The following is a 20,072-nucleotide window of genomic DNA, read 5'->3' on the forward strand; positions in this document are numbered from 1 at the left end:
TAAATACATTACTATTTAAAACTACAAATTTTTTCTTTGCGATTCTCCATATGTGTATGAGGCAAAAAAATGAAGCATACCATGGTGGCCAATTTATATAAATTCTTTTGTATATAAATTGGCCACTTAGGATAAATAAAAATAAAATGATTATGTAAAAATATATGTATAATAAAGCATCTACTTACGATTTTAGTACATAACGATAGAAATAAATACACAATTTTTTAAATTTATTTCATTATTATTATTACAGTGAAACCCCGATTTTACGTTTCTCAGGGGACTGGGTAAAAAAAACGTATAATCCGGGAAAACGTAAAATACGGGAAATAATTAGATAGCAAAAAATCATATAATAATAATGGAAAAATAAAACAAACTAAAGGTAGTAAAGATGACTCTTTCAAAAGGTACTATTAAAATCTATATTTTACGAAAAGAATATTAGTATTTAAAGAAAAAAACATACCAGTTCAATGTCACTTTTACAATTTTTGTTAAGAATCATGTAATTTAGGTGCAAAATAGTGCGTAATAGTAGATTGTTTTTTAGACATTGAGTTCAAAGTAAATGCCTCATCTTCCAGGACTGAAATCTTTTGCAATTTTTTTTCTTGGTCTCTGTATGATAGAAAATAGTCTTTCACTATTAGCAAACTTCTCAATGCTGTGTTGAAAGAAGGAATGGGCTGTGCTTCTGTTTCTTCTTGCTCATCTTCATCGGCGGATGAAAAGTCCATAACATCGTCCACGGATGGAGCAGTGGTTCTCTCAGCTTCGCATGTTGCTAAGTTTTCTCGGATGTACTCGTCGAAGTCATAGCTAACTGTTTTATTGTCATTCTCCGAGTCTAGTCTATCTAATCCGGCATCTGTTAACGGTTCATTAGAAGCTACGATTCCGCTTTCTTCAAAACAGTCGGAAATGCACTTTTGTGTAACGCTTCTCCAAGCAGCAGAAATAAAATGCATAGCCTCCAGAACATTAACTTTAGTTTTCAGGCGTCATTTAGGTTTACGTACTTTAGTTCAGCTACAGCTTTCCGGACAAGTTGCTTTCTGTAAAAAACCTTAAATGATCGAATAATGCCGAGATCACAAGGCTGTAATTTGCTTGTACAGTTTACAGGAAAAAACTCAACACGGAAGGTTCAACAAAGGAAGGGGGAGAGAGGACTAAAGTTATAGAAAACAGTAGTCTGTGGAATGCGTTTCTGCTTTCATAGATTTACTTTCAACAACGTGGATGAGCTTTAAAAAAGCAAACATAGAAAAAATATTGCTTATTAAAACATTTTTTTATTTTTTTTCTTTCTACANGTCTGAAAGGAGACAGTGGATTACCTGGATTTCCGGGGGTTAAAGGAGGCAGAGGACCATCTGGTCTACCAGGGTTACCTGGATTGAGTGGAGATAGAGGATATCCTGGGGGTGTAGGACCAGCTGGATCACCAGGACTTCCAGGAGACAAAGGCCTTGCTGGTTTTCCAGGTTTACCAGGTAATCACAGATTTTCCGTTTTCTTTCCTTTTTTTAATTTCATTGTTATAATTTTTTGCATTTGTATAGCTTGCTTTCACTTCTCTTTCCTGCCTCATTATTGATATTTTCCATTATCTTATTAGTTTAGAGAATACACTGCGCCATTTATGATTTCGACGCGTTATAATTTGATGTAAAAAATAATGTGAAATTGCTGAACTTTAAAATTAAGCTTCACATTAGTGTCCAGTTACAGAAATCAACTAAATCTTTCCCCAACAATAAGAACATAATGTGTTTTTTGTTGCTTTCTGCTTCTTTTCAGAACAATTACAATTATGTTCAAAACTATTTATTCCGTTTTTTGACATTAATGATTGCTCTACTTGCATTTCTAACAAAAGTAGCTGCTTATTTCCTCCTGATATTTTAAATTGTTTGATATCTTACGTTGTTCTTTAAGTATGAAGCTAACCTCTTTATTTTTTTAAAGAACCAATTGAGTGATCAACGTTTAAAACGCGTTTAAATTAGTTAGGAGTTAAAGAAATTATTGCGTGTTGGATGTAAATCAGTTGCGCTTAAACTAGTTAGGTGTTCAAGAAATTATTTCGCTCAAATATTAATTGGTTGAACTAAGTATTAAAATTTTATGGTTAATCGATCTTCCAAAAACAGAATATTATTTGAATTTATGAAATACGTTAATTTTTTAGAGATTTTTAGTGCTGCTTCTAAGTTCCTCTCTGATTCTAAAAATAGTATTCAACATCTAATAAATGGGGAAAGTTTTGAAATATACATTAGGAATTTCATAAATATAAAATTCATTGAAGACACTGGGCTATCGTTGTGAAGGACTGGGGCTCGATCCTCATTGGCGGCTCGAATCTTACTCAGCTGTAGAATGATTAATACCAGTTTGTATGTTTTGCTTGCTGAGCACATTGTAAAAATCATGCTGCTCATGAAATTGTTGAGCCTTAACCGCTATGATCCCCTGGCCTGCCACGGGATGTTGTGGGAAAAGCCTCATCTTCTTGTCGTTAATGTAAATAAAAATTTAATGCTACATATAAAGCATTTAGAGTTTTATTCTATTTTAATTTATTTTTAGGTGAAAGAGCTTTCCCTGGTGAAAAAGGAGAACCTGGTTTACCTGGACTACCTGGTTTTCCAGGATCTAAAGGAGATAGAGGCTTAGATGGAGCTCCTGGTTTACCAGGTAATGTTTGTTATGCGTTAAATGTAATATGCGTTAAATGTTTTGTATTGGCTGATGGTTTAGTTATTTCAAATCCATCAGAAATCAGGTAAATTGTATGAAGGGTGAGTAAAATTGTTATTATATTCTTATAGGGTTAAAGGGCATAAGAGGATTCCTTGGATTAGATGGAACACCAGGACTTCAAGGACAACCAGGCTTCCCAGGTAATGCTGTTTCTATATATATATACAAATTATGAAATGTCATTCAATGGCTATAGGCTATTAACTTTTAGAAAATAAAGCTATTTCAAATTATGTTTTTTTTCCACACTTTAATTTCATTGTTTTAATAGTTCACATTGAAGTTTTCTAGAGCAAAAATGTTAGGAATGGGTAAATAGCATTATAGCTGTGAAGATATTAAAAAGCCACACAAACTTGGACTGTCCTTGGACTTTTACTTACGTATGCGAAATTCCGACTTTTTTTTAGGCTGACAACTTTTACTAGTGCACGACTTTTTATGGCAATCAGTGTATATATGTGTATATTTCATTTAATTTAAAACCCTGTACGATAATAACTAGAAAAAGTACAAGGGCTCGAAAAATCTTGAAATTTTTGCATGTCCCGTCGGAAATGTTAGTCTACAAATTAGTTTTAAGCATGCACTTTTCAAACATAATTTTAGATTGCATGGTAATGACAAATGAATGTACCTATTATTATTAATCGATCAGAAAAAAATGACATTAGCAACACTATATCCACATCAACACTTTTAAGTAAAAATTAGAATTACTAATGGTGGGGTAAAATACACAGCATTACTATGAACAAAGAATTAATATTATAAAAATTATGTTAAAAATAGAAGCTAACGGCAAATACCTTTCAATATGTTACTTTAATACGATACTATAAATTTGTTTATGAAATAATTTATAGTTGATCGCATATCGTTATAAACTTTTAGTTCTTACACACAGTGCTTGAGGTACATTTGGATTTGTTAAATAAATTCTGTACTTACGTATCTCAATTATGTGCATCAAATATAGCCGATTTCATTTCCCTTCCCATTCATACCATTTCTTTGTCCAATCTAGCATATTACAGATTTTTGTCAAAATTTTATACCCGGGAAAGCCTATTCATCATGGCAGGATTGTAGGATTATACGATTTTCGAGTCCGCATAGTTGTTAAGAATCATTTTAATTTCTGTAAAAATCGTTACATGGATTTCGATAGGATAAATACTTGAAGTTAATGAAGCATTGAATATTATGCATAATATTTTTGCATTATTTTCTTTTCAGGCATTCCTGGAATTAAAGGAGGGAGAGGCCTTCCTGGCATTCCTGGGTTTGGAATGAAAGGGGAAAAGGGTCTTTCTGGGCGACCTGGACTTGAAGGTCTACCAGGTATTCCTGGTCCAAAAGGTTTGTACATCAGTTTCTCGTTCAAAACATTAGTTAAAATTGATCAAATATCAGAATTCAATTTTTTTATAATTGAAGTTTGAGTATGATTTTTAATTAATATTGTTGTCGTTGTTGTTATTTATGCCACTTGCCAATACAGTAAGCCTGCTATGGGAAACCAAGTGAATTTTTAAGACAGAGGGTGCGTTTCTTGTTTTTCAGTGGCGCCATCTATGGCCAAGAATATAACTTCAGGCACACACACGTCACAATCCCTTTTACAGGGAAGACCCATTCATATTCTATTCATTCATCCACAGATTTAATTTTCCTCTGAACCAGAAAACGATCAATCTTCAATTCAGTATCTCCTGAGATACTGATTTCTTATGGGAACTTGGAGGAAATTAATATCGTTGTTTCAGTTATAAAAAAATACATTGGTATATTATAACTAAAAATTCTTTAATTGAAATTTAATTTCCTATAAAGTTTAGGCAAAAAGATGTAAACTGATCAATTTAAAACCATGGTTATCTTCTTTTTAAAACTTTCCTACTTTCGAAAAACAAATAAAAAACATTCACAAAAAAAATCAATTTCTGATTTTGATGTTCTATAAAGCATACCAAGTGCTTTGCCATGAGCGTGAATGGTATATTTTAATTTTCATTTAAATGCTTAAATTATATTAGTCTTAAATTTAGAAAGTATTAGTATAATAATGCTTTAAGTTGAACGAACGTTTAATTAAATATTATAGGAGTACCTGGGCTGCCAGGATTACCAGGAGAACCAGGAACACCAGGCTCCTCAGGATTACCAGGGTTATTTGGAGAAAAAGGAAACGCAGGCTTTCCTGGCGTACCTGGAAGGAATGGATTGGATGGATCACCAGGGATAAAAGGAGAACAGGGTTTGTCAGGATTTCCAGGACTTAAGGGGGATCAAGGCTTTCCTGGTTTACCAGCTGTACCAGGGCCAGTAGGAGATCAAGGACCACCAGGTTTGAGTCACGATATATTTCAATTCCAGATTATGAGCCAGCAGTTTTCTTCTTATATTGCCACATTTTATTTTCGTTAATACTCTGACGTTAAAATGCATTATTACAATAAAAAGTGTTTTCATATATCTTAAATGGCTTAGGAAAACTAGTGTCAATAGATATTAAAAGTTTCTTTCTATAATTTTTAAATTAATAGAAATTTAAAATTTTCTGTGCCTTATAAAGGTGTCTTCAAAAAATCTATTTTTTTTAATCTTTTTTTTTTTTTTTTTTTTTTTTTTTTTGGGGGGGGNTTTTTTTTTTTTGCATACTGAAACAAAAAATTTAAAAGGATTTCGTTAGATCTTGAAATTCGAAAATTGAAAAAACATACAAACTTAGATACTAGAATAAACTTAACTAGAATATTTCTATAAAAATATTCTAGTTAACTTAAATTGCATTGTTAATTTAAATAAGTTCTTAACTTATATTTTATTGTCTACTTAGCTATAATGTTTGGAATATTTAAATTTTAGCTAGAACTTGTTATACTCTAATTTTTAAAAATATTTTTCCATGAACAAGAATTTCGACAAACGTTTAGTATCATTTCTCTTACTTGAATGTAAACATTTCTAATAATGGTTTGATTAAAATTTTCTTAGTTCCTCGATTTAATATAAAAATACAGGCTTCGTGAATTTTTATTTGGTGATAGTAATTATTTCTAACTAAATGGCGTAATTTTTAGGACTTACTGGAGTTCCAGGCCCCCCTGGTTATAAGGGAGAATCAGGAGAACCAGGACTGCCGGGATTACCTGGCTTTCCTGGAGTCAAAGGAGAGAGAGGAATAGATGGCTTTCCAGGTTCAGAAGGACCAAGAGGTAAGAAAATTTGCACAAAAGGAGTGACAAATATAACTAAATGCAAAGAAAATACAGAACAAAATATAGAGTAATCATTTACATTTCTTTGCATTTTATTTTCTGTTTTTTTGCTTGATATGTTTTATTTCGCATATATTTTTGACTTTATGTGTTCTATTTTCGTTTTAATTTCTTGAGAGATCCTCACTCTACTGTATTGATATATTTTGCTTTGGCTATATTGATACAATATTAGAAAGCACTCCTTTTTTCGGATATAATCGGGTGAGCTGATGAGGAGATTATATCTTTTCAATATTTTGCTTTCTGGCTATTTAATAATACTTTTTTAAGTAAATAAATCTATTTAAAAATATTTTATTTCAATAATTTTTTTTCTTCTCTTTTCATTAGTCTTTATTATTTTCCATGTTTTCTCGATATTTTTAACTTATTTTACGAGTTCCATATACTTGTATCTTAAGCACAGTAAATAAAGCTTATAAATTTCTTAATTTTCTTCGCTTCTCTCTCTTTTCTTTTATCCTTTTTGTCTTCATTGTGCTATATATATATATATAAACGTATATATATATATACTAGCCGCCTAAGGCGGCCAGCTGTCCGCCACGCTGAAGGTTTTCACAAATAAAGTTTTTTAAAACGTAGCAGGAAATCTGAAGATTAGTGGACAATTAAAGTGTTCCTGTCCTGCAATTTTGTCTTCATATCCAGTTCTGCTGCAGATGTGTTATAGCTCTTGNACTTAAATTACATTGTTAATTTAAATAAGCTCTTAACTTATATTATATTGTCTACTTAACTTATATTATATTGTCTACTTAACTTATATTATATTGTCTACTTAACTATATTATATTGTCTACTTAACATATATTTTATTGTCTACTTAACTATAATGTTTGGATCATTCAAATTTTAACTAGAACTTGTTATATTCTAATTTTTAAAAATATGTTTTCATGAACAAGAATTTCGACAAACTTTTAGTATCATTTCTCATAGTATTTGAATGTAACATTTCTAATAATGGTTTGATTAAAATGTTCCTAGTTCTTCGAGTTAATATGAAAATACAGGCTTCATGAATTTTTATTTGGTGATAGCAATTATTAATAACTAAATAACTTAATTTTTAGGACTTACTGGAGTTCCAGGCCCCCCAGGTTATAAGGGAGAATCAGGAGAACCAGGACTGCCGGGATTACCTGGCTTTCCTGGAGTCAAAGGAGAAAGAGGAATAGATGGCTTTCCAGGTTCAGAAGGACCAAGAGGTAAGAAAATTTGAACAAAAGGAGTGACAAATATAACATACAGAACAAAACATAGAGTAAACATTTACATTTCTTTGTATTTAATTTTCTGTTTTTTGCTTGATATGTTTTATTTTGTATATATTTTTGACTTCTTGTGTTCTATTTTCGTTTCAATTTCTTGAGAGCTCCTCACCCTACTGTATTGATATATTTTGCTTTGGCTATATTGATATATTTTGCTTTGATACAATATTAGAAAGCACTCTTTTTTTCAGATATAATCGGGTGAGCTGATGAAGAGATTATATTTTTTTAATATTTTGCTTTCTGACTTTTTAATAATATTTTTTAAGTAAATAAATCTATTTAAAGATATTTTCGAAAATATTTTATTTCAATATTTTTTTTCTTCTTCTCTTTTCATTAGTCTTTATTATTTTCCATGTTTTCTCGATATTTTTAACTTATTTTATGAGTTCCATATACTTGCATCTTAAGAACAGTAAATAAAACTTTTTAATTTTTTAATTTTCTTCGCTTTTCTCTCTTTTCTTTTATCCTTTTTTTCTTCATTGTGCTATATATATATAAAGATATATTTCTGCGTGCGTTGTTAATATATACACTTGTGCTATTTATATTAGTTTTTAACTGTTATAGAAAGTTAAATTTACTAGAAATTTTAAAAACCATAAATGGATACGAATGAGAAATGAAAATGTAGGAAATGATGTAGCAAATAAGAATATTGATTTATTACCTAGCTTATTATTTGTAATTTCCTATCGACTAAGGAAATAGTCACATTTTTAACTAATTTATCAAATAATGTTGAATTAAAATAAGAAATTCTTCATTCAAAGAAAATCTATAATTTGTTTCAGGTCCACCAGGATTCGCAGGTATGAAAGGAGAAAAGGGAAATGTTCCACCTCCTAACTTGCTGAGGGGTGAAAAAGGAGAACCAGGATTGCCTGGAATACCAGGAGATCCAGGACTGCCTGGTCTTAAAGGATATCCTGGAAGTCCAGGATTCCCGGGTTAGTATACACAAATTAATCAATGGTTACATATTTTATTGGTCATGCTTGATTTCGTCTCATTTGCTTAACTGGATAATGCTCTATCGTTTTTAATCATATGTGTATTGCAAATAACTGTTAAAATATTATAGATAAAAACTATAAACAAATTTTTTTAACTGTACTGAAATTATATAAAGATAAAATAGTAAAAGATAATAAGGAAAATAGTACAGATGGAAAAAATAAATGGTTGCAAATGGTAATGTCATGCTTGATTTCGTCTTATTTATTTAACTGGACAATGCTCATATGCATTTAGTCACATGTGTATAGCAAATAACAATTAAATTATTATAGATAAAAACTACAAATAACATTTTTAACTGCACTGAAGTTATATAAAGATAAATAATAAAATAAAGATAGTAAGGAAAATAGTAAAGATGGAAAAAGTAAATGGTTTCAAATGCTAAGGATGGTAGCAAAAGTAAAAAAAGAAAAAAATTCGCTTGGGATGATCTGAAATCTTATCTATATAGTGGCAATGCGCATAAAATATATTTCGATCAGTGTTCTTCGCTAACGAATGCAGTTTATTGTAAATAGAGAGACAGAAATGCTGTACAGGTTAGATAGATTCTCATAAGTTTGTTCATTCATGAAACCGCCATAGAGCTAATTATTAATCAAGCTGAAACTTTATAGATATGTTAGTTAAAACTCAGCTGTTGTCGCATACACGTTGGACTCATCAAGCCCAGCTTTAATCTAATTTTCTTAATTTAATCTATAAATATTATCTTGTGTGCATCTTTATATAGAGCATTAATTATTTCTTTTCGACTATGATTTAAAATGCGATGCGTCTTAAAATAACTATATTATTCAGAAGCTCTAATGATTGTGTTACTCGTGCTTTTAATACTCAAGCATTTCTCTCTCTTGTTTGATAAAGGATTAAAAGGCAATCCTGGTCCAAATGGTCCTTCAGGACTTCCGGGCTTACCAGGTCCAGATGGATCAAAAGGGGAAAGGGGCTTTGATGGACTTCCTGGACCACCAGGTGTACCAGGACCTAAAGGAGAGCCAGGACCAAGAGGTTTAAATGGAAAAGGTGGAGGAGATAAGCTAATGGGAATGCTTGTGGTAAGGCATAGTCAATCTTACAACTTACCTCAATGTCCAAGAGGTATGAGAAAAATGTGGGATGGTTACAGTTTGCTGTATATTGAAGGCAATGAAAAATCACACAATCAAGATTTAGGTAAGCTACCTGTGCAAAGAAAATAATTTTTTTAGAAGTGATTTTTTTATTGATTAGATTTTTTAACGTATACTATTTTTATTTTCGTATTAACAATAATATTGAATGATACTAACAATCACGTATATTGTTGCTTACTTGAACTATTGTATAATATTGCCTCTTGGAATTAAACTTTCATTTTTATAAAAACATACAAAAAGATTATATTTTCTGAACAGTGAGATGTACTTTTTTTTACCTATTTCCTTAAAAAATTCATGAAAAGCAATTATAAATTTTGATACACATGGTTGATTCATTTTAAAAGCTTAAAAAAAAATATGGATTTTAACTCTAAGAATTAGAAAAGGGGATTAGCTTTCGGCAAAATGCCGATAGCTAAATAAAGTCCATTAGTTTCATTTGATTGTAAATTTATGTATGTAACAATGACAATTAGTAATAAACACAACAATTAAAATCCATCGATTGCGTTGCGCTTGCGTAACACTTTGTAGAGATATAAAAATCACCTTTTTTAAAAGAAGGGGTCGGGAATTAGTGTTTTAACTAATTCAATAATTTCTCACAAAAATGCTACTTTAGATTACTAATGAATAGTTTCAGATAAGAACATAACTACTGACATTATTAAGACATTTTGCTAAAACCACATGTTTTTATTTCATACGCAAACATTTTAAAAATAGAATTATTACGTCATCCGTTTTTAATTTATCATTTTAAATTGTTACTAGTTACATGATCCCTTTTTAGCTTTATGAAAAATATAAATGAAGTTTTTCCTGTACTTAAAACTTTTACGTTTCGTACATGAGTAAAAAAGTTTTGTAGGCATGTTAAGATTTGTAGATTTTGCAAGAATGTGAAAAGTGGTAATTTTCTTTTTAAATAGCGTAAATTTTTCTATTGTTAATGTTTGTTTTGAATATATTAAAACTATTATGTAATACTTTTACAATTTTGTGTGTATTATTACTTACATAATCGCACGTATTGCAGGGTTAATTAAGCTTTTAGGTGTGGAGATCCCATAATACGTATGAAACTTTCGTGGGACCCTATGTGCATTGCGCAAATCTAATAATTGCGCGAGTGAAACTATCAGTTTCTTTACTTGAGCTGCAATAAACTATTGCAGCCTTAAGTCATTAACTTTAATTTTAAATTTTACTACAAGGAGCAATGTGAATAGTAAACAATGAAATGACGTAACAATGCGCAGTTTAAATAAGTAACAGACTTAATATTATAATGCAATAAAAAATAAATTACTTGGATAAATTCTTTATAGGTATATTCTTACGGTAGTTGTTAAATTATTATAATAAGTTTTTTCATTATTCTATTTTATCACCGGCTCAGAACAACCGATTCATTTCTGAGTTTTATGGCTATCAATAATTAACTTTACCCGGGCGTCATCCGGGGACATACAGATAACTAGAAGTGCGCACTCGAACTTATTCAGCAAAGAAATTGACGCAAAAAAGGGATGACTTGGAGACGAAAAGATGGCAACACAGCAGCGTCACAGCAACGTTAACGACTATCGTGTTCAACTTGATGGCCTTGTAATCTTGAACTCTACCCAGAAGAGAAGGAAACTCCTGGATCAAGCATTGGGAAAAACTAGCCTTCGTGAAAAACGTTTTGATGGAGATAACCCGCTTTTGCGTTACATGGAAAAGAATATCACGAAAACCTCCCCCGGTTAGACAGACGGCAAGAGGACTATAACCCATGATCAGTGAAGATATTATGCTGAAGATATACACTGAAGATATATACTGAAGATATTATGGAGCAGAATTCGTACCAATTCGTACCAGGAGCAGAATTCGTACCAATCAGTCACCGCTTGGATTTGAACCCGTGCCACCTCATCGGGAGGCTAACGCTCTATCCCCTCCGCCACCACGGATCTCGAATAAGTTTTAAAAAAATCAAAATTTAAGAAAATATTTGGTGATCTCTGCTGCAGGTCGTGACATACAGTATAAGAGACTCTATATAGCATCGTTATTTCACATTAAGAATTTTTTCTCTACTTTTCTTTACTAATTGTTTTAGTTTAACTATTAAAAACTAATTCTACATTTAGTTTAAAATTATTCTTTGTTTTAGTTATAATTTTGCTTGCATAATTTAGTTTTAAATTTTGTCTCTGAATGAGGAAAACATTTGTCGCCAATTCCCCTACACTAAATAAATTTAAATTTCAGGTTTTGCGGGATCATGCATGCAGAGATTCAGTACAATGCCATTCCTGTTCTGCGACTTTAACAGCGTTTGCAACTATGCAACACGCAGTGATAAGTCATACTGGCTTTCAACAAACGCACCTCTACCTATGATGCCTGTGTCCGACAATGTTATCCAAGAGCATATTAGTCGATGTGTAGTCTGTGAGACACCAGCTAACGTCATCGCTGTCCACAGTCAATCTTTGGCCATTCCTAACTGTCCAAGAGGATGGGACTCTTTGTGGATCGGATATAGTTTTGCAATGGTATGGAATCGCTCACATAATTATGAAATTATATGATCTGTAACTTTTAAGCATGAACTTAACTGAATTAGGAAATTTACTGCTGTTGCATAAAACTAACCAGTTCATTCGGCATGGATTATTAATTATGTGAATGCCTTTTATATGTTAAGTTTAAATTCAACTGTGATCTCAAATATTTTCACACTATTAAGAAAGACGATTGCAGTCACTAAGAGTTTAATCAGAAAACTTTATTTTTTGTTGAAAAAGAATTATAGACAATGTCAGTTGCTTGTTTACTTTGGATGCAGCCGCACGCTCTTCGTGCTCGTTGCTCTTTGACACTTTGTGCCAGACGTTTTTTTTTTAATTCTTTTTAATTTTTCGTCTTTAAGATATTTTATCTTAAAAAAATCTCCACAGTGTAGTGTATACTAGGCAAGTGTAGAGTATACCGAAAACTGACATTTAACCATATAAAAATATCAGTCTATGGTATATCTGGAAGTGGCACTTAACCTTAAAAAAAATCAGTGTAGGGTAAACCGGGAATGGCACTCACTTCCCTTTTGTAATCCGATTACTAAAAATAATAAACAGCGATTATTAATATTAGCTGTATTCCATAAGCTAATGTTTTCTTAAATCTTTTGTAATTATGTTAAATTTTCTGAACATAAAATTTCTAAAATTATAACTAATCAATAAATATGGTAATATTTTTTAAAAAAAAGAATTTTTAAAAATTTTATTTCAAATTAAAACGTATGTAAAAATCAGCATTTCACTTTGATTCGTTAAATTTCGTTAGAGTTTTGGTTTCAATAAATTATGCCAAACACCGACCAAACTTCTTTTATCAGTATATAATATGAGCAGTGGTATTAATAATAACCGGTAAACGGGATTAATGAGCCTAATTTATCACGTTTACTAGGAAACGTGGTTATTATTAATAATAACCAGACTTTTTTTTTAACCATAACCTATTCATTCTCGTATACTTTTTAAAATGTATACTTTTAAAAAAAATAATATTTTTAAAAACCACGTTTTTGTAGTATAATAATTAAAAAACAAAAATTTGAAAACGAAAAATGTGGGGAGCATGAAATGCATAACAGTAACAGTATGTGTGCTCATAAGAATATGTGTATGTATACCTGTAATTTATCTGAATGTGGATATGTACATGGTTGTGCATGAGTAAGAAAATGTGTATATGTATGTGTATATGTGCTGTTATGTATTTCATGCTCCCCACGTTTTTAGTTTTTCAAATTTTTGTTTTTTAATTATTAATTCTCCACTAAAAAAACGTGGTTTTTTAAAATATTATTAATTTTTTTTGAACTCTCTTCCAAAATCTCGATTTTTTCACTCACTGTTCACAAAACTTTTCAACTGACATGTGACACTAATTTGAAATAATCGAATCGACAACAAAAGACAATCGCGAAAATATTAATTTTTCTTTAATTTTAATTTTACTTTACTTTGTATGTCTTCTTTCTCTTCATTTTCATGCATTGTCATCCAATTCTGAACTATGTGCCAAATTTGAAGTCTTTAGCTAGTCGGGAAGTTAGTTTAAAATCGATTACAAAATTTCACCCGAACAAACATACACGAAGGCAAGTTGATATAAACGTGGTAAAAATACACGAATGTATAGGATACGAATGTATGGGATATTCTGGTTAAAAATGTATACTTTTAAAAAATGTATGGCTTTTTTTAAAATATATTCTAATAAAACATTTCTGTTATCCAATTCCAATAAAGTACTTCTGTTATCTAATTTCAATAAATATTTGTTTGCAGCACACTGCAGCGGGAGCTGAAGGTGGTGGACAATCACTCTCCAGTCCAGGAAGCTGCCTAGAAGATTTTAGAGCAACTCCATTCATCGAATGCAATGGTGCTAAAGGAACATGCCATTACTATGCTAGCAAGTACAGTTTCTGGCTAACTAGCATCGAAGATGATGAACAATTCGAAAGACCAGCTAGCGTTACCCTTAAGGCAAATGATCTGCGTACGAGAGTGAGCAGGTGTAATGTTTGTGTGAAGAACACTAACATAACATGATATTCTTTCAACTGACACTTATAAACAAATATGAAATTCGTCAGAAATTTTGCAATGTGTAAAGAATTTACCAAAACCGGGCTAAAATGAACTATCTGTTCAACTTGTGCAATTGACTGGATAAAATTTTACGATGCCAAGCTTTTTAAGTTAAGGAGTTTATTTTAAAATTTGATTATTGATAAAAGCGTCCTTTAATTTTCGTTCCTGGCGATTTTTTTAAAAATATTTTTGACTGCCAGCAGTCCTGAAAGAGCAAACTATTATGTTTCTGGGGCAAATCTCTTTTGGTGTAATTGTTTGAATGCAATTTTGAAGACAACATGCCACGAAAATTTGCTATCATTATGAAATTAGCCTGGAATTTCAAAACCAGCACAGAAACATAGCAACCAGTAGCATCCTGCAATTGCAACAAAACAAGCTCTTCTTTCAATAAGTGGATTTAAAATTTTCAACCACTTTTTTAAAAAATGTGTGCTTTTCTTTATTGTGAACAGATCATTTTTTAACTTTTCTTTCTGACGAATTTTCATGATTTTGACTGCCAGCAATCCAGAGAGAACAAATTTTTATGTTTTTGGGACAAACGATTTATGTTGGAAATGTTTGATTATAATTTTGATATCAATAAACCACGAAGTTCAATAACAAAAGAATAATTTTCATCAGGGATTGACGAAAATCTTTAACCATATTACCATTAAAGTTTTAAGAAGCATTAATATATTTCTTGAAGCATTGTGTTCTTGATAATTCTCTGGTTCTGCATTTGTATTTGTGTTTTTGTTCTAGTCCTTTTAAGGTAATACCAATGCATTTAAAAAGAAATTAACGCACTTTAAAGTGAGTGTTCACTTTCTATTTTTTGAGAACTGCTTGTTTGGCAATGTTAATCTCATTGACGTTAATACATGGTGCTATAAATATCTAATTGTGAAAGATTTTAGACTAAGTTTTACTTATTTTTAAAGTTGATTTTTTGTGCTTGTCAACAATTGTGTCTGTAGATAAAGCTCATGTTAAATAAACTGCCATATTTTCTTATTGTTCTATTCACTTCAATAATTTAATAAACCTTTTTTCTTTATTGTATATTTTAAATAAGTATTACTTAGTGTACGCGAAGTCTTTAGTTTTAAGTAGCTAGGAATTTCAACTGAACAGTTAAGTATAATCAGAATATTACTTCAGAAAACTCCTTTCATTTTAGTTTCGTATTTCTTTTCATTGTTTACCATCTTTCATTTAAATTTAAATTATAAATTAATTGCGAGAGGAGTACATTTGCACAATTCAGTGAAAAATCAATTTTTTTCTATATTTAGAACTTGTAGTGTGTAAATTAAACTCTGCATTAGATACTTTTAGGTTTTTTTTGTCTCATAAAACTAAAATTAGAAACTTTCTAAATAATTAAAAAAGTTATTAAATTTTTAAAAAAATTTTCGAATATTTATTATGGAGCATTACTGAACGATTTTCTGAAAAATTAATATTTTTCATATTCAAAGTTTGGGTTGAGCAAATTAAAAATTCAATCAAAAATCAATTTTTTCCGTATTTAGAACTTGTAATGTGTAAATTAAACTCTGCATTAGATACTTTTAGGTTTTTCTTTTTGTCTCATAAAACTAAAATTGGAAACTTTCTAAATAATTAAAAAAGTTATTAAATTTTTAAAAATTGTTCGAATGTTTATTATGGAGCATTATTGAACAATTTTCTGAAAAATTCATATTTAAAGTTTGAGTTGAGCAAATTAAACAGTGCATCAATAGTGATTTAGAGACTTAGATGAAAACAGTCTGTTCATTATAGTTCTTGCCATGCAGTTTGCGTTACAGTAAGGCAACTTTACCTTGTTTCAAATCATTATTTCCTGCACTTGCTGTTACTTTTCAGAAATTATTTAATGGTTTTGAGTATCACATAAATAAAATTGCGACTTGACTTAATTAACAAAATGACATCCTACTTGATTATTATCCATTTTCAAAGACAATTTTTTGGTAAGTAAAAGTGCCAAACTTCTTAAAAGGGTAGACCATTATAGTTTTGAACGTTTTTACACTTAAATATGATTACAATAAGTAATAATTTAAAGATGAAGATGGTTGAGGAAATTTCCTCATAACGAAACGCTAGCGTTTCGATGACTCAGGGGACAAAGTGCTCACCTTACGATGGAGTGACACAGGTTCGAGTCCCACCTTGAATGGTCATATGAATTCTGCTCTCGACTCGCGCCAACTCTAATACTGACATCGTTATTTCATGGAATATTTTTTTGTTAAAATAACATATGTTTTCTTGTTTTTTTTTACTAAAAATATAGTTTATTTTTGTTAAAATAAAAAGTTAGTTTGTTAAAATAATAAAGTTTGTCAAAATAACAGCACTAACCTGCTTAAAAAGCAGGTGTCCGTTTTTAAATAACAGTGTCTCCGGTGAAATATGCGGTTTTATGCTGACTCAATAGCTGGTGGGTTTTTTTTTTTTCGTAAATTAAACAGATTTATTTTTACTTTGTACACTTTTAATCAAAAATTGAAGCATATTACATAATGTTTTCTGATCAACAACAAAAAGTATTTGATTTAAACAATCTATAACAAAATTTTGTAAAAATGAAGCAACATAACAAGGAATAATACAATGAATTATATACAATGAATATATTATGCAATGTTTACAATGAATAGTACAACATAAAATTCAAAGTTGGTTCAAGTCTCAAATTTAGGAAAAAAGGATTACTCACAATGTTATTACAAAATTAAAAAGAATAAAGGATGAAATTTATGTAAAACTAATATAAACGCGTGCGTAATTCTTGCATTTCTGCATTTAGAACATAAATTTGGCAATATTTTTCAACTAAGAACGTTGAGCAGCATTAATCACATGAACTTAACCACAATTTTAACTGACGACATAATGATGCATAAAACACATAAACANTATCATAAAGTGCTTCAAACAGTCTTATCGTAAATGGCTTGTCAGAAAAATGATCTTAAATATTGTAAGCATTTAGAAGATTTGTAATTAATAATCATTAATTAAATAATGCGACAATATTTTGAAAGTCCAAACCCGAAACTAACGGTAAGTCGAACTTCCGATATGTCGAAGTTTTTCATCAGTCCTATCAGATTCGAGTTATCGCGAATTCACTGTATTAAGCTCATAAATATTACGGCGTTCATAACAAACTACTAAGCGAAATATTAAACGGATTAACTTAAAATGTTTTTAACTGATTACTTTAATGAAGTGTTAAAACAAACAAATTAACGACAACGTCTTCAACTTACTATCTAACGAAGTATTAAGCTCATTAATTTTACAACATTCTTAACAGATATACTAAATAGATGTACTAAGCGAAGTATTAAACGCATCAACTTAAAATTTTTTTAGCTGATTATTTTAATGAAGTGTCAACATTAACAACTTAACGACAATGTGTTTAACTGACGATCTAACGAAGAATTAAGCTCATAAATTTTACGACGTTCATAACAGACTACTAGACGAAATATTGAACGCATTAACCTAAAATGTTTTTAACTGATTACTTTAATGAAGTGTTAAACCTATTAACTTAGCGTCAAAGTTTTTAACTGACGATCTAACGAAGTATTAAACTCATCAATTTTACGACGTTCTTAATAGACAACTAAACATATTATTAAAAGCATTGACCTAAAATGATTTTAACTGATTAGTTTAATGAAGTGTTAAACCTATTAACTTAACAAAGTTTTTAACTGACGATATAACGAAGTATTAAGCTCATCAATTTTACGACGTTCATAACAGACTACTAAACGAAGTACTAAACGAGTCAACTAAAAATGTTTTTAACTGATTACTTTAGCGAAGTGTTAAGCCTATTAACTTAACGACAAAGTTTTTAACTGACGATCTAAAGAAGTATTAAGCTCATTAATTTTACAACGTTAATAACAGACTACCATACGAAGTATTAAACGCATCAACTAAAAATGTTTTTAACTGATTAGTTACATGAAGTGTTGAAACTAACTGCTTAACGACAACGTTTTTAACTGGCAATCTAACGAAATACTAAGCTCATCAATTTTGCGACGTTCTTAACAGACTACTAAACGAGGTATTAAACGAGTCAACTAAAAATGTTTTTAACTGATTAGTTTCATGAAGTGTTGTGGGGACTATGAATGCCTCGTGCCTTAAAATGCCATAGACTAGATCTCTTGTAGCAATCTCATTCAAGCCTAAATTTCTTTACACCAATAAGCAATTAAAAGCCACAATAAATAGGAACAATATTATACCTTTTTTAAAGCTTTAATGTAAATAAATTGAATTAGTATTTATTTATTCATTTGTTTTTTCATATAATTCTTAGGTGCAAACAAACGTTGGCACAAGATATCCTGAATTAAAATAAAACTCATTTTTAGCATAAAATATTTTTATTTTTCTTTACAACTGCCTCATAGATCATGCTAAGCTTAATAAAATTTAATTCTTTTAGAAAAAAATGTAAATCTTGGAATCTTAACTTTTTAAATTACAATTTTTGATAATTTAACATAATTTTGAAATATTCATGCTATTCAATCCTTTTAGTCAAAACGACTAACTTAAGAATTGTTTTTTATTTTGATTGTTAGTAATAGTTTTAATTGTTAGTTAGTAATATGTGCTATTAGTAGCTTACATATGCACTACAAATCGGTTATTAAGGCGTTATAAAAAAATTTAAAACATTGCTAAAAGTCTGTCGGTTTTAGAGGTTTTTGGAGAAGTCATAAATTATTATCACTAACCATACTTGTGTTTCATGTCAATTTTTTAAACTATTTCAAATTTAATTTAAAGCATATAACACAGTGAATAAATTAATATAGAGGAAAGTGGAGAAAACCGGATTGTGATATGAAACAGGGTAAAGCGATTCCAGAAAGAAGTACTAATTAGAGTACTTATTTCTAGCTAACAGACTATGAATTATATTCGACATAACAACTAAGCAATAATGCATAACAAATCTTGTTAAAATTTAACAGTTTCTCCTGCTTTCGCATCTTAGCTTCTCGGTTTTAACCCAATTTCCCCTATATTTTTCACTAATTTTAAGAGCCATAAACCCATGTGAATGAACAGTTATTTTTTTAAAAAATATCAAAATATTGTCTACCCTTTATTAACCCTTTCGAGCCGACTGTCACATATATGTGACAGCAAGAAACGCGCTCACTTCCCGGCCGACACACCCGCGTGTCAGAGAGTTTTCTCATTCATCCCCGACCGTCACTTATTTGTGCCAGCGTTTCGGAACGTTTTAAAAAATGAAATTTCTTCCAAAAGATGGCATTGTATGTCCATATGGTTTCAGATACATGTAGATTTGACCTTCTACTCAAGATGAAAGTACATTCACGTGGTTTTTAGGGGAAGGAGTGGGAGGGGGGAATGTTTTATGAGGGCTCTTTAAATTAGCACGTGATATTTATTTACAGTAAGTAAGGGAGTTTTTTTTATCTCTCGCTACTTTCGATTTTCGGATTAGTTTTTAGTGGATAATTAGATCTTGTAGGCTTGAATTTTTTTTCTTTTTACCGTTAGAATGTCGAAGCGTCGAAAATTTTTAACTGAGCTGGAAATAGAGGAAATTATGCAAAATATTTAAGCTTATTAATATTTATATTACATTTAAACAAGAAATAACTTAAGTAAATAAAGTATCCATAGAAATATATATAAAGCGTATGTCACTTAAATACTCTACGGAACAATATTAAACAACGCGCTGATATTTCGGTAATTTCATGGAATTAGGCTTAACATCAAAAAACCCTCCGACCCTGGGGAGACACACGCTAGAGAGACTGCCGGCCTCAGCGGTAAGCGCGCTTTCGCGCTTTGCGTCGCGAAAGGGTTAAA

At 30.5% G+C, this 20,072-nt stretch overlaps 1 protein-coding gene across 1 annotated transcript in view; it reads left to right on the forward strand.

Annotated features, from left to right (window-relative positions):
* The window catches only part of LOC107441250 (collagen alpha-2(IV) chain), a 73,262-nt gene extending 58,083 nt beyond the window's left edge, over positions 1 to 15,179 (forward strand). Inside the window, exons 30-40 of the mRNA XM_071179644.1 lie at positions 1,274 to 1,502; positions 2,602 to 2,709; positions 2,844 to 2,915; positions 4,015 to 4,137; positions 4,883 to 5,125; positions 5,862 to 5,996; positions 7,139 to 7,273; positions 8,140 to 8,295; positions 9,236 to 9,544; positions 11,773 to 12,059; positions 13,866 to 15,179. Coding sequence (XP_071035745.1) covers positions 1,274 to 1,502; positions 2,602 to 2,709; positions 2,844 to 2,915; positions 4,015 to 4,137; positions 4,883 to 5,125; positions 5,862 to 5,996; positions 7,139 to 7,273; positions 8,140 to 8,295; positions 9,236 to 9,544; positions 11,773 to 12,059; positions 13,866 to 14,132 — 2,064 coding nt within the window. The 3' untranslated portion in view covers positions 14,133 to 15,179. The remainder of the gene's footprint in view (positions 1 to 1,273; positions 1,503 to 2,601; positions 2,710 to 2,843; positions 2,916 to 4,014; positions 4,138 to 4,882; positions 5,126 to 5,861; positions 5,997 to 7,138; positions 7,274 to 8,139; positions 8,296 to 9,235; positions 9,545 to 11,772; positions 12,060 to 13,865) is intronic.
* Positions 15,180 to 20,072: the final 4,893 nt, after the last annotated feature.

The sequence above is a fragment of the Parasteatoda tepidariorum genome, chromosome 4 (genome assembly GCF_043381705.1).
Source record: "Parasteatoda tepidariorum isolate YZ-2023 chromosome 4, CAS_Ptep_4.0, whole genome shotgun sequence".
In the NCBI taxonomy this organism is placed as follows: Eukaryota; Metazoa; Arthropoda; class Arachnida; order Araneae; family Theridiidae; genus Parasteatoda; species Parasteatoda tepidariorum.